The sequence below is a fragment of the Pezoporus occidentalis genome, unplaced genomic scaffold (assembly GCF_034315485.1).
Source record: "Pezoporus occidentalis ecotype Australia unplaced genomic scaffold, CSIRO_AGI_Poc_V1 ctg332, whole genome shotgun sequence".
In the NCBI taxonomy this organism is placed as follows: domain Eukaryota; kingdom Metazoa; phylum Chordata; class Aves; order Psittaciformes; family Psittacidae; genus Pezoporus; species Pezoporus occidentalis.
This window is the reverse complement of record NW_026915291.1, coordinates 143,423-159,589: the sequence shown is the minus strand read 5'-3', so window position 1 is coordinate 159,589 and position 16,167 is coordinate 143,423. Positions and strand designations below refer to the sequence as shown.

General features: G+C 39.8%; 1 protein-coding gene across 4 annotated transcripts in view; it reads right to left on the bottom strand.

Moving 5' to 3' along the window:
* PDE11A (phosphodiesterase 11A) overlaps positions 1–16,167 on the bottom strand; it is a 147,909-nt gene that overhangs the window by 35,211 nt on the left and 96,531 nt on the right. For all 4 annotated transcript variants that reach the window (XM_062629378.1, XM_062629375.1, XM_062629376.1 and 1 more), the window contains exons 11-13: positions 6,761–6,907; positions 6,548–6,655; positions 1,291–1,400 (exon numbers count right to left, since the gene is read on the bottom strand). In XM_062629378.1, coding sequence (XP_062485362.1) covers positions 1,291–1,400; positions 6,548–6,655; positions 6,761–6,907 — 365 coding nt within the window. The remainder of the gene's footprint in view (positions 1–1,290; positions 1,401–6,547; positions 6,656–6,760; positions 6,908–16,167) is intronic.

The following is a 16,167-nucleotide window of genomic DNA, read 5'->3' as shown; positions in this document are numbered from 1 at the left end:
GGCAGCTTGCCCCCAGAAATGCAGCAGCCCATGCATAGACACAGTGCAGCAGAGTTTTTCTGCAAAAGGTAGGACAAAACAGGCTAATGCAACATCACCTTGCCCTTCAAGTATCTTTAGACAGCCATTTGGCCGCTTCTCCTATCACACTAAGGGTTAGCAGTAATGCAAAACACACAAAGCTGAAAATACATGACGGGATCTGCAGGACAAGAGGGCCTAAAAGTCTTCTATTCTGGCTGTAGAAGACCTGGGAAGCCGAGAAAACAACACAGGATTTGGAGGAGTCACTGTGTCTGACAGATTTGTTTCACAGCTCGGCCAGGATGTTGTCAGGCAGTATTTTTTGTTGTCCCTCCCTGTTCTCAGGGAACATGGATTTTGGAAAGAAGTTGACCTCTGTTAAGGGAGTTCCCTCACCACCACAGTAAGAAGAACCCTCAAAACTTCCACAGCCTGCTTCTACCTCACTGTATCTGAGGGCAGCAGACTGGACAGCAAAAATATATTCAGGTCATGGCAGGTGAATCAGGTCATAGGCACTTTGAATAAAATAAAATCCATTTTTAGAATTGAAAACAGCCTGGAGAGTAAGATTTCACATAGGTAAGAATCTGCATTTGAGATCCAGCTTCATGTTCTGGTGCCCAGTCCCCCCACCCCCCCCCACCCATTGCAGCATGTCTCTGAACAGGCTCTATGTGCTTTGGTGTGTGGGACAGGCCAGGGAGGAGGCATTTCTACTGGCCAGGGACACTGCATGCTGCACAACTGATGAGTATGTGGTGAGACAACTGCTCCAGGCACCTGCTGTGGATGATATGTATCAGAACCAGGAATTTATGTCGGCTTGCCTACGCTGGTGTGAAAGGGTTTTTTTTTTTGTGAAAGCATTATTTCAGTTTTACATATTTTCTTCATAATAGTTGAACAGCTTTTGCTTAACATCAGGCATTCCAACAAGCAGGAGCAACCCAGACAGACACTTCCATTTTTTCCTGGGTTGAATACCAGAATCAATAATACCCAAGCCTGAAGAGAACATCAAGTTTTGGCACCACATTTCAATACACAGCGTCAGTTCAACAGCCTAATACAAATGACAAGCCAGCAATTATCCAAAAGAATAGAGAATGATAAAGATGGATAGTCCCTCACTACATACAAGAATAAGAATAGCTGGCCTTGGCCCAGGAAACCTGAAATTAATCCCTCATTCTTTATCCTGGTCACTTTTTGCTCTTCTGTGGAAGAAAAACAAATTAAAGTAATAAGAATTAGAAAACTTACTTGGCTTGGAAGGCATTGTTGGTTCCCCTGTGGTCAAGGTCGTGACATAAGCATCCCACAATCAAAGCTAGAATTTCAATTTCAGTTAGAATCTCCTGAAATCCTGCAGTCTGAGGGCAGAAAAAAAATAGCAGCTGTAACTATCAGTATCGAAAGCGATAAGTAATGTTAGACCATCGAGCAACAGTCAAGTTTGTTTTGATACCATGAATGTTTCAGTAAGGAGAAGATAAATGCTTTATTGTCATATTATATTCCCTGCTGTATGTTAGATGGTTAGCAGAACAGATAACGTCCTTGGAGTGATCTGTTACTATCTCTCTGTTGCATTTTCAGCGTGTCATTTCTCTACTTCCCAGAAGTCACTAAAGGCAAAAAGAGCTGAAGACAAACACCAATAAGTGCACACTAAGACAGGAACTGGAATTTCATATCAGAGAAATAAAAAACAAAATTCATTTCATTTTGAAATTATTGTTCGGAGGAGTAGTTAGACAGATTTCTTCAATCATGAGGTGACCATCTTCGTCAATCCCTAGTGTCACAGATAGCCAAGATGTTAAATCAAAAGACCTATAAAGGAAGCCAGCTAAAATATGCTCTATGGAACTGTTATGAACTATTAAGAAATTTTTTATCTGGGACATACGAAATGAAGCAATATGATTCAAAGAGGAAATCTGGCATATTTCTGCTGCAGATACCTACTTGAATTCGGGAAAGAATTTTGAAAACTGATGTACTGAAATTTCCCATGAGCAGCTCAGACCAGATATGACCATGTGAAGGGGGAGGATCATCCTACAAACATTTTTTGCCACTATACTTCTCCATGTGGATACTTGCCACAGCAGTTTTCCTGCCTGAACTGCCCCATGTCAGAAAATAAACACTACTGTTACTGCTAACCTCAAGCATCCTGAACAGATCTTGCCTGGAGGAGGTGATGGAGCCTGAGTGGGACACCACCTCATTGGTGCTGCACATCTAACCATCAAACCACCTGGTTCTTCACCTCTTCTGAAGCATAAAGACATATTGCCTGCAAAAATAACTGGCTGAGTTGGAAAATCATAACATTTGTCTTTTCACAGCGCCATTCTCTAATGACACACCTCAACTAGCCACACAATCTAGTTAGTATGAAAGGAAATGGTATAAAACAAATATAAAATAGATGTATATTGGACCAAACCAAGGCTGAACACTAATAGTACTTAAGAAATCTTGAATTCCATTGATTTTTAATAGAGTATAATTTCACTCACTGGCAAGAAGAGGGTGATACAAAGATGGTGAAGATCAGTGGGACTTGATGTCCGTACTTGGTAGAACTTACAGCCCACTCGGAAATGCCAGTCAATTGCTGCAATACCATGTGAAAACTCTTCTGTTCACCTTGAAGACCACAAATTCCACTTAAATAAATGCACATTCAAATCCAAATAGCCTCTGTTTTCATAGTCTGAAATGTGGCCATAGTTAATATTTAGGCAGTACAGGGAGCCAAGCTCCCTCAGGTGCTCAGAAATGCATTTCAGCAGGAATTGAGGAAGTGCAGGACTTGCTACAAAAGCTTCAGAGTTTTGCCGAAAGTTTACATATCGGAAAAGATGGTCAAATATAAGGAAAAATTATTTCTTTCATGTAAAATCCACTGGTATACAGAGTAACTTGAATGTTAAGAGATTCTCCTGATTCCTAGGGCATCACTTTTTTTAGTTTCAGTAGCAGCTACCCAGGCAGAGGAAATTGTCTAAAATGGAGAGTTTTCTCTTTTTACTTTTTAAACATTGCTCTTGTGTAACAATTAATAATCATGGTCTATTTTTTAAAAAGGAATTAACCGTAACTGACATCGTGCCATGTGTCAAGATTCAATCTAGAGAAAATGTTCACAGCTAAGTTAAAACAACTTAAAATAGAAATTTTATAACATGAAATTGATGGTGTAACAAGTAGTCTTTAGTATTCATTTAGCTTTGATTAAACTCAAGCATTCAACCTGTATTGCAAATACAGGAAAGCTGATTAAGAAATTTATTAACAGTAGCAATATCTCAAAAATAAAGGCAAGATTTTATTTAAGCAAAGGTCTTGTCATTGAATCTATGAGAGAAATATGCATATTTCACTTAATAAAAAACATTTAATTTAAAACAGTGTTACGGTAAGGGGATATCTGCTTTGACCATAATGTAAGAAAATAGAGGATTATGTTTCCTCATGTTTTGAATTTACACAGGGAGAAAAAATACATGGCTATAGCTGATTGTGCAGTAAAATTCATTTTCACCAGAAAACGAATGACCCATAACTCATGAGTGGCAGAGTCTCCAGTGAGTTATAGAGGTCATTCTTTCATGTGAGGAAATGAATTGCATTCATTATACCTTGTCCCACATATATATGTTTTGTTATTAGCACAGCAGATGGGATTTTAATTTTGTATTGCTTACTTGTTCATTTTTACTTTATGAAACAAGTGTCAATGTGAGCTGTGTTAGGCAAAGGCATTCATAATGAAGCCTGGGATTAATCCTGCACTTTAATCTCATGTGACATCCTTAACTCGCAGGAGCAGTCTTCCTTCAGTCCTTGTCTTCAGAATATTTGGGTAAGTCTGAAATACGGAAGTACAGCTTGCAGGACTGGGCTTATAATTGCTCAGTCTCTAACCGGAGATAGAAAATACATACTTTGATAAACAAGAACATACCTTAGATATGCAGAAGGCTGATCCAGGGGTGAAACAACTGGTTTAAACTTTGTTTGCTTTCTGTTGTTTGGCTTTTCAACCCAGCTGAATTTTCCTTCTGCATTCAGTGAGAGCAGGTGGGGGCCATTAGAAGCTACTGCATTACACATTAGACATTATTGTGCTATGGTAAAGCTACCTGGAAATGCCCTAAAATAGACCTATTGGCTTCTATTTGTGGTGCAGGCAATATGCTGACTGTTGTAGAGAAATCAGGAATAGGGTGCAATAACTGCGCAGAACACTGCCTTCTTGACCATCAGAGCCCCTCTACGACGGTCAAGGAGTTTTGCCTTTTTTGCAAGTGGATAAACAAGGTGCATACTAACTTGGAGGGTTTCCCCAAGACAGCTGCAGTAAGAGCAAGCCTTGTGCTATTACTAATCTCTTGACTCTCTCTTTTGTGCCTGTTTTTTTTTTTTTTTGGCAAGATGAGTCTTCCTACCTCTGGAAGGGAGAAAAGCACAAGCAGGCCATACACTGAACTCACTCTGTTCTCAGCCAGAGCCACAGCAGAGTGGGGTGGGATACATGGTGAGACCAATGCCATGGGCACATGCAGCCAAGCCCTGCACATGGAATTGCTCATTCAGTTTACTACTGGAAGCGTGTGAAATAAAATGAGCTAGGCTTGAAAATGCTCCCACAGACAGTTGCATCCCTGTGCCGACTGCTAAAAGAAACCCAAAATTATGCTTTGAGAACTACAGTCAAAGCAGTTTATGGCTGAGACCTCGCAGGCTTTTACTGGTGGCTGCTGGAGCAACAGAGATGTGCTTTGCTGCAGGCAGTGTAGTCACAGCTATCTGAGACGGAGATGCCTAGTGGGAGAGCACGTTTCCCACCGAAGAACAGCCTGCCCAAAACGTGGCCTCGGCGCTCCACCTAGAGGTCCTCATGGGTGAGGCTTGAAGGCTCATGCGCTGGCAGCGTTTGACAGAAACTAGTCTAATTCCCAGGTGAATGGTGCTGCCTGACTTTACACTTACTTGTCTGAGTAGAAAGCTTTTCATTTTTCCATAACTGAAAAGAAAAAAGCATGGCAAGTTTATAAAAAGTTAAAAACGGCAGACGATTTCATTAGAGACCATCAGAAAGTGTCTGCTGAAACAACATCAGTTCTGGTCAGCTGAGCAGCCTCACACCCAGAAGTTCAACCTTTCTCTCTTGTTGAACACCTCGATTTCCTTTGGCTCATGTTGTATGGTAAAACTTTGTTACGCCTCCGTAAATGCTCACAGAAACAAACCCATATAGCTGGGATGGACCTAGCACTAGACCACATCTACTTGCATCATACTCTTTTTTTTTTTTTAACTTGCCTGACACAAAAAGTTCTGCCACAGAGATATGCCAAATGGAGGAGGACAGCTGGGAACCCATGCTCTGTGAGCAGGAAACAAGCCACAGGCTGTCTCAAGTCCCTGTAACACTGGCGCTGATGCATGCTGTGAATGGCACAGGTTGTGGGGTTTCCACTGCTGCAGACAGGGTCCAAATGCTAACCATGCCACAGAGACCAGCCATCAACAAGAACACAAGAATTAGGAAAGAAGCACATGATATTCCAGATAAATAAATACTTACACAAATGCTATTAACATGATCACTTTAAGGTTCACAATAGATGACTGGCCATTAAGACTGAACATGAAGAGAAAATGGAAAAACTTGAACTCTTATTTTTAACTGGAGATAAGGCAAACCCAAAATGCAAAGTACAGCAGTTAAGTGTTGTGAGCACATAGACATGTCGCTTCTCTTTTGCCATATTAACCAGAATATTAAACATCCAGGACCACCGAGGTTTATATCAACACATTTACAAGAATTAATTAGCCAAATGTGGGTTATTTATTGCAGCAAGGTTGCCGAGGGGTAGGGGAGAAAGAGCAAGTAAGAGTGGTGGTACTTGCATCAGAATTTACTGGTGTGTTGAAAGGAGTTAGAGGTACTGATGGAGATACATGTTAATCAAACTCAGAAATGTTACAGTGTCTGACAGAGATTCAAGATTCACTTAGATCATTCTGTTGGAAGATAATCTTAAAACGTTTTAAAGCAGTATGTTCTACAATTATTTAGATGAAGCTGGATAGAAAAGTAGTAAATATAAGCATAGGAAATACTTCTGAGATTCTAATCTTCTTTGGTTTTGTACTTCCCAATTTAAAAGTCCGAAATAAATGTCAAATCAAAGACTTCCAAAAGTAAAACATTTTTGTAAGATCAAGATCTATAATAACAAGCTCACTCCAAGACTGCCATCTGTTTTCAGTCACTTTAATGTGCTCGTGATATCACTGTCACTAAAACACTGTGAGGTTTTGCCAAATATATGCTGCCTTAAGTTGAATAGCTTCCGTGTGCACTTCTATTGGAAATGAATGAGTATCATAATAACTAAAAAAGAAATCAAATGCTGGAAAATGTGTAGACAGGTAAAGCAATGTGGCAGTAAAAGCTCCTGTGGGATTGCGTCTGTAGCTGGATACTCACAGTTAACATGGCAAACATTAGCTGGCAGACGTTGAAGGCATGCCTCCAGTTGTGGTACAAAACCATTCGATAATTCTTCCTAACAGTCAAAAGCCACCTACACAGCGTCTGAAATGAAAAGTACAAATTGTATCAGGGTTACTAAACGTGTACAAATGGACAGAGCAGTGCCAAGACAAAAGCAGCAGATCTCTCTGCAGCGCAGATGGTTACCTCATAGTCAATTTTAAATTTCTGAACCATTCCAAGTTCCATGAACATCCGCAGGGCTGCCGTAATCATGGCATCCACATCCAGCGAGAAGTCATCAAAATGAATGTCATCAATCCCAAGCTCTGACACCAGAGGGATGTTTGCTGCCTGGAAAAGCCAAAAGGAGAGGGAAACTTCTGATTCAAAACTTGGAGTTGTTTTCTGTGTCACTCTTGCAACCATCCATACATCAGTTCTGACCTGCCAATACATCCCCTGCTTGATTTGAATGCTGAGCAATAAAAGTCTTCATCAGAGAAATATGAACATGTCAAGCTAATGAGTAGACAAACAGAGGGAAGGAGAAGAACCTGGTGTGAGCAGGAAATATGCTCACCATTCCAACTTGAGCCCATATATAGCGTTTAGACTGTGAGAGCTGACCACTTTACAGCTACTGCAGTAATGCAATATATTCCAATGCAAATTACAATGCTGTAATGCAAGAAACATCTGGACAGCCAGCAGCTGGGAATTTTAATAGCTACCATTCAGAAATGCAAAGTAAATATACTGCTCTGCAGAATTTTTTCATCCAAATGTCTTTACATTCATAAGCATAAAGTGCCCTTTGCTTTACACTGCTTACTACACATCTGTAGAACCAAAAAAAAACAGAGTAATTAGAAGAAATCTAGCAGAAATACTTTTCAAAGTAAAACAAAACTTATTTTCAATATGCCGATTATGTAGTAAGCCAACAAACAACAGCAAAAGCCTTACATTTTGCTTTGTCCATGTAACAGCAGACTTTTGTTCTGTTTGTAAGAGCTCTTCATGCACACAAAACCTCAGTTGAGTGTGCAGGACTGGCTAATGCATACAGTTGTGCACACAGATGCGTTGTGGCTGGCCCAGTGGCAGCACCTGCAGGAGCCAGGCGGAGGTGCTGACAACCCTCATGGGCTTGTTTGCCCTTCCGTGCGCCCCTTCAGAGTTGTCACTTGTCTCCCTAGAGAGGGCAGGTGGAGGAGGCTGCATTTGTTGACAGAGCATCTGTTCCTTGTCTCCCGCAGTGAGAAGGTGATGGGTCAGGTAGAAACATCACAAAGAGGCTGTGTCCAGCCCACAGTCCATGAGATGGACCATGCTGAACTCATTAAAATCACATGGACTCAGCTGGTGTGGCACATGCAGCTACTCACTTGTATAAAATACCAATTTGTTCATGCAACTGTAAGTTCACCTTCACAGTTGCAACTTCTATGTGACCACCTTATGTGGTTTTTCCTTTTTGAAAACCTGTGTTTTGAAATACTGCATCCTAACTCCAAGTTACCGATGCGTAAAATGCTTTTTCTGGCCAAAGGGAAAATGCCATCTCAATAATTACTTCATGCAGAGATTAAGCTGGTTTAACTATACTGATGTAAACCTGACATAAAACAGTATTAACACGGCAGTGTTAAAGTATTTACTAGCTAGAATAAAAGCCTCTGCCGATCAGCACCTAGTAAGAGCATTCCAATACCACAAGAAGTTGTGGTATTACACCAGTGAGAGTAATGGACATAGGAAATCAAATCATTAAGTCAAGTGTCATCCCAGGACACAGCTGAACCACCTCTGGAGCATGCAGGCAGAGGTATAAGCTCTGTTAACTGCGTACTGACTTCGTCTGCAAGTGTACTTATCCAGGTTGAATCAATTCAGCATCTTTTTTTGTTTTTTTTTTTTTTTTTAATATATTTTGAAACATTTGAAATCCTTCTAGATGATCCCAACAGGAGTTACACCTTAACACCCTGTAAGATGTGACTGAGAAGCTATGTGTTTACTTCTGAGGCAAAAAAAGAAAGAAAACATGGTTAGGTGTGAAGGAGGAACCTGGGCCCAGGGATTGTGTTGTCCAGACCTTTAGCGGTCTTTCAGAAATTGTGACTTTTTTATCATTCAGTTATTCTTCAGAGCTTTGGGGGTACTTGAGATGCATGCTAATATTTAGTCTATGAATGCACTCTTTGCACAGTAAATGTGCTCTTCATAGAATGTCTCTGAGGGAAGAAACACGTTTGTCAACCTTGTTTGGTCCTTAGAAAGAAGTTTAAGTAACAGATGCTGAAAGAGAAGGACCTGATTGTAGGTAGACCTACTAGAAGCTGTTTTATTGAAAGTAGCTTTGCACACTTACCGCTGCATTTTCATTCACTTTGAAGTGGGCTCTAATTAAATTTGTCACATTTTTTGCCCTCTTAAAAGAAAACAGATATTTTCCTGGCTTTTTACTGGAAGCAAACACTTTTACCAGTCTGTTACAATTCAGGGAGAACACTTGAAGGAGTTGCTCAACTACAATTGTCTTTCCCTTTTTCAAACAGTGGAGAAATAACAGTATATCCCAAATCTATTATGAACCGAGCAACAGGATATTAACAAAGCAAGTCAAAAACAATTTCTTCCCATGTCAGTTTGAAACTTTTAAATATTTATGAGGTTTTACATTCCTAAATTTAACAGGAGTGCCATCATCCAAAATAACTGCTGAATTAATAGCCAGAAGATAACATTTGTATAAAAGAACCATTTGCTTTACAACAGCAATAAAGGAAACAACAGAAATATGAGTGTTGAGACTAATTTGAATAATGTTAAAAAAATTATACGATGTGGGGCTGCAGCAATATTCTGGCTGCACCTGGCATTGTCTGTCCTCAGCTTCTTATGCTAGAAATGCAGCAGCCCAGGGTTTATAGGAGAAGAGTCATTAAAACTTCATTTTTTTAATTGCAAAGATATAAAAAATATTCATAGTACAGAATATTAAAACATATCCATCCCTGAAATTTTGTTGCACTGCAGGACAAATTCCAGGGATATCTTAAAATAAACAGTAATAACAACACTCTTTTCCAGGAAAACAGGCAGGATGAAAACACCATGACAGTAAGAGAAAGGAGCAGGCAATTAAAATTCAAGTTACAGTGAAATTACTTTTTAAAGCCCCCCAGTGATTTGAAATCACTTAAAAGATTTGCTTCCTTTTGAACATTTAAAGTTCGATTTCCCCTTTCTAGAAACAATTAAGAATATTATACTCTGAAGTCTTTTCTCCCTGTGGACTAAGCAATTTCAACACTCTTTATCCTTAAAAAAACTTCACATGACTGTTCTGTGCTTTTATGGTAAATTAAAGCCGGACATGCCTCCTCTTGTCATGTCTCCATACCCTCTGGTACTAAAGCAAAAATTTGTCTTGAAAGGAACCACAAACATCAGTTGGGCTTAATGCATGGGAGAGAACTGGTCTTGCCTAATGAAGAACAAACTCAGCAGTTACCAGACTGGGAAACTATCACCACTTGTAGAGAGCTTGAAAAAAAAGATGTCATGCCCTGAATGAGAGCATCAGAACAAGGTCTGTAGCTACCCCATATTCAGATGTGCATGGGGTGGGATGGATACAGGAGGCAGGGAAAAGCACTTACATACTCAGTTCAGGGTTGGAGACAGATTCTCGTTTCCTCACTGCCCTTTGCTATCATGTAAATTGTTTCACAGCCTGCTTGGTATATGTGAACAGCTAGGAGATGAGTGACTGGTTGAGCCTTACTTTACATCTGCCACCCTGAAAGGGCCATATATCATTAATGACCATTTGGGCTGCTGTGGATGAACAAAGACTAGAGAAAACTTTAGGAAACTAGAGAGTCAAGGTTTTATGGAAACTTTGCAAGGCTAAATACTTGAAGTAAAAGCTACTATTTGATGCTTAGATCTTAGTGTTGCTGAACACAACTATTTCATGCTTTTAGAAACGTGTATAATACATATGTTGTATAAAATGGTTTCTTTCTATCGTTAGCATGCAACTAGACAACAAAAAGGATAACCATTCTCATCTTTTCTTCTAGGGAGTATATGTTAATGGGTAAATGTATGCCAGAAAAATGCAGTATAATATGCACACACATATATACAGAGCAATCAAGAAGCAATTGCAATCAACACATTGAAAAGGGGAGACTTCTGCTCTTATGCAGCTTATGCTGCCAGCATAAAAAATGGTCAGAGAGAAATAACTCCTTATGTAGGAAAAAACTGTATCATGTCATCAAATATGAAATAGCAATTTGGATATTTAATAATCTGCTATAACAGAGTTTAGTTATGAGACAGTCTGGGTCAGTGTTGGAGAGAGAGAAATTTCAAGGTGGTGATTACATTTTGTCTCATCTTGCCATAATCTTATTTCATCCTTATTTCCTACAAATTGGCACACACTGATAGGCAGCTCAAGGAGTTTCTTAAACGAAAGATACCTATAGCTCAAGGGTCTGATTGTAATAACTTAATTCAGCATTACACGATATATGAAAATATTTTTTGATCCCATTTGATACTAGGAACACAGGACAAAAATATCATTCCACAGATTGACTTAAGCTTAAGGGAAAGCTTACTAAATGATTTTGCACTAATACTTCTAATAGCATATTTTTCACAATTTTCTATACCCATATTTGATAACATGATAATGTTAATGTAATCAGATGCAAGGAAACTGGTGAGCTCTTCAAAAAGCATTCCTGGTAAAACATTGACTACAATGGAAGCAGTCCAGCTAAACACAGAAAACTGAAATCCTACTTTGCTGTGTCAGGTTAAACTGTCTGTACTTCAGTTTTAAGACCTGTGTGGATAAGACATCAGTGCTTATTACGTGAGGAAAGCATTTTGAAACCTACTGATAAGTATATTAGTATGGCTTTGTTAAAAACAACAAAAAAAAAAATAAGAGCACATTTTGCCATTTGGTATGCACAGCTTCTTCCCCATGCACTATCAGGACTATTCTCTAACAATAACTTCCACTGCTGAACGTAGACCACATTTATATAGCCCTATGGACAATGACACGTGGAGGGTTAGCAAGGTTTCCTAATCAGAAAATACTGACAGACTGATGGGGGAAAAAAAGTAACAAGAAACTCAAATATACAACACGTACAAAGATATCCCATGAAATATATGTTCCGATGCAGCAGAAGACTGGCAAATCAATATGGTATGCCTCTTAACATCCAGGGGCACTGTCTAAGTCAGGAGTACACGTACTATTTCAATAGCAGGTCAGGATCTGACCTCATTTGTACTCTATAGTGAAACAAGTTTCAGACAACATGACATACATAAAAAAAATAAGAGCACCCTTCCAAGTATCTCTTCACTCACAGTCTCTCTCAGAAGATTAGGAACTGAAAAACCTTCCAGGTTGATCATCTAAAACTGCACAGAAAGCATCAAAATGGAGAATATTTAAATGTGATGACTTTTTTCTCTCTCACTTAATCTTCTATGAAACCACTTTGGAGACAGTATTTTCTGATGGCAAACATTTTTACTTTTAAAAGGTTCTTTTCCTGAATAAAGCCCCCTAAAATATTTGCTTATACTTGTAGCCGCAGGTGTAACCTTAAATCTTAAACTAACAATAGCGTGTATGCCTTTAGCATAGTAGAATAAAGCAAACTGTTCTAACTTACTAACACAGAGAGAGAAAGGAATGATTGCCTGATGGGGGAAGGAACATCATGGGACTGTTAACTAAGGAGAGAGTAAATTAGACCAAGGATGCCAGCTTTCAAGATAGCAGAGTGGCGCCCAGCATGGAGTGAGACTGGAACAGAAGCAAGGACATACCAACTGCTAACTGCAAGTGTGTGCAAGCACTGAGGTCATTCAGTAAACACAGTGAGGAAGACTACTGATGATCACCAAAGAAGACCCCCACTCAGCAAGAAAGCGCATACATAATTAGAATGCAAATATTATAATACGTTCCTGGAAAAGCTATGAATATGCATGAGCAGGCTAAATATATAGCTGCTGTCAGCAAGTATCGGGTACGCTCACCTTTGTGAAATGATTCTGTGCGTGCCCAGCACTGCCAATAAAGAATGCTGCTTTCTAAAACTCCAAATTGAGTCTTAGAGGGTTTCTCCAACTGACTTCTATAGTAACACAGGCATCTTTTAAAACACATCTTTATAGTCAGTTATTAGCAGTAGTAGACAAATTTTGCACTTCATAGCCATGGAAAACCAAAGCCTGTTATGTTCCAGTTTGACACATTTCTTTCTCTAAAGTGGAAAGAATCAAAAGTTTCAGCCCAGAGATGTTTTAATGCTCAGAGTAGCCCTGCTCTTAAAGGCCTCCATCACTGAAGACTGTGGATGGCATCTCTCCGTCTTCACAATGCTGAGTTAGCGCCGCTTTTCCAATGACCAACTGCAGGATCATGCCATTTAAAGGGAATTTTAAAATATTTACAGTACAAGGGAATGGGTGTGGTGGAGACTTATCATGTGCACACATATTCTCATCTGGATTTTGATCCTAATGACTTTCTAATGTGACTATCACAGTAGCATTGCTGCTGCCTTCAGAAATTAAGTCACGAATCAGGGAATCATTTAGGTTGGAACAGAGCTCTTGAGACTAGCCAGTCCAATGCCCTCACTCAAGCAAGGCCAGAACTTCACCCTCAACTTTATTTGTACTTCCAACAACTTTCACCGATTCCAGTTCTCTGAATGAGGTCACTGTATGAAGGGATAGTCTAACAACTACAACTGGAGACTGCAGTGAGAAAGGAGTGGGGCTGTGGACTCCTCTGAAAGCAGCTGGACAAAAACATGGCATAAGGATACCCCACACTGCCCCATGTAAACACATTTTGCCACTGTCAGATCTACCAGACTCCCTGGTTCTCTGTGCCAGCGTCTGTGAATGTTTTATCCACCAACTGTTCAGATGCAAAAAAACATCAACACTCCCTGGAACAGGATTCATATATTTTAAAAGTCTTCAGAGTAAGTAACCCAGCAGATAGGCAGAGAGCTGCAATTGTAAAACCCAATGCCTAAACTCTGCCCAAAGTCCCACAGTAGGTGTCTGAGCCTACTTTGCTGAAAAGGTCATTAATTTCTTTAGTTAAAGCTTTGCATCTCTAAAATGAGAATATTGCTGTTTTGCATCCACCTTCAAAATCTGCAGCTGAAGCACGTCCATGCGGTGTACACTGCTTCATCTGCAACCAGCAAATTAACAGTGTAACATGTAATTTAGACATGAAACGTGGAACAAAGAAAGCTGCATTGGGTCTTGTTTCAAAATGTTATATTTGGTTTGAACATTTACCAAACTTCTCTACTGCTTAGTATGAATACCAGTATTTGCTTTAATTAAAGGAGAAACTTCACGGCATTAGGAAAGCTATTTATTCTGCTTCTTCTATTAAAACAAGAAAAGTAGCCATTAAGCTATATATCATTATCAAATACAGCATTTAGGAATTTTTTTTATCATGCTTCGGACAAAAATATGGTATTTACTTTTTGCTTTTGGGATGAAGCTATATATGCCTGAGTAAAGGATTTTTCTTTTATTTTTTAAAGGGTTAGGGAAGACATGTCATTACAGTATTACGCATGCTATTTCCAAAGATATGCCCAGAATTATAGCTAAAAAGCTGGAAGTATTTTGAATGTTTCTGATCAGTCAATCAGTCCTGTGTGGACATGCCGCTTCCTGAAATTGGGACCCACCAAAAGGAATAATAAATGTCAGAGATAAAATTACTGCATTTAAAATTTTGTTGCAAACTGTAGTAGAAAGGACACAAGATACATTCATTATGTTGCTAAAAACCAGTCCTTGATGTCAGAGTTGTTCCCTAGTACACAGAAACAAAATATATGGCAGCCTATAAAAGGAACAAGAAATTTTGATTTTAAAAGAACAGAGACATAAAATAAAAGCAATTAATGGTCTGAGAATCTATTATTCTTAAGGCCAAAGTCCATAACCACAGAAGCCTAGGACTGGAGTTTTACAGGGCATGCACATTCGACACAATGATCCCCCGAGGCGTGCAGGGGAGTGTTCACGTCCTCTTGGCTTATGGTGATTAGGAAATAACCAGTGTGTCACATACTACAGGCTAGCAACTGTCGACTTTTTATGACCACTGGTACAGATGAGAAGCTCATACAAAAGGGTCTATTCAGTCTCTGTCCCAGAATTTTAAATAAACACAAGCAGCAAACCTAGGGCAAGCATTTCTCCGTGATACAAAAGTGTCAGGCATGCAGGCTGCCATTTCCCACAACAGCCTTACTTAGTTTTGGTAGGCAGAAAGTCAGATTTGTTGCTCCCATGAAGAGCAGAATGGGTAATGCAAACTGACCCCATCATACCTATAAATTTGGGAGGATGAGGGAAGAGGCGTACAAGGGAGCCTTTTCCTCAAGAAGACTGTCTGGGAAGGGGAGGGAAGACTAACTGCTTCCCTGAAGACTCAGAAGAGTAATAACCTGGTTAAGGGTGGAAGGCACAGAGTCAGGGTTCTCGCAGAGGATGTGAAGGCACAGGATAAAACTGGCTTTTTTGGTGGTAAACAGCCTAAGTTATGCCCAGTTTGACACATGGTGTGAAAGAGCATGAAAGAGAACAAAAAATGAAGGTGCTGCCAAGAACCTACAAAAAAAGTATAAAAGAACCAGTAAGCCCTCAAAGCCCCACCAGTGCCACAGTGGCACGTACAGTGCTATTACATCACTTTTTCCTATCCCAGTGTATGCCAGCAGCACTCACTGAACCCCAGCTCTGCAGGACCGTAGGGCATGTGCAGCCACACAGTGCACCGTGGCGGTGCTGCAGGAGTGCATAGACAGCAATGGTGATCCTGATGGCCACCGAAACTTTCTTTCTGAGCACCTGCAACAAATCAGGCTGGCAATACAGTGGTGAAAGTTATGCAAATATATGAGTGAGCTACTGCTCCACTGGGGGGAAAGTCCTATTTCAGATCTGTGAGAGTGACAGCTATAGCGCAGCACTGTCAGGGAGACAATATATAATATTAAAAACACCTTCAAACTTACAACATACATTTACAGATAAACTAGAGAACATTGCAGTGATTAGCCTTAAAACATGTTTTATCTTTGTCTTCTTTATTTTCATTAAGTTCTGATTGCAGGTTTAAAATAAATCCACTTTTCCTATTCTGAATTCATAAATCGCTCCCTAGGAGCAATCAGACTGCCCAAAAGTGCATTCTCAAAAAAAAAAGAGCTTCATCTTGCTGCAATTTAAGAAGCCAAAAGGGTTATCCTGTGCAAGGCAGAGCAGACTGTGAACACACAGCCCAACACTTCTCCCCACTGCAGAATGTACACCCTCCACAGCACCTTTCATCCCCCTGAGCACCCAACCCACAGAGCTGCACAACTCACAGCCTAATCACTTGTATTTTCTGACAAAAGATAAAATTTACAGATCCCCCTCTTTCAACAAAAACAAATGATAGGCACTTAAATCTTCTATTTATTTAGCTCTTTACTTACTACCTACATCTTACTAGC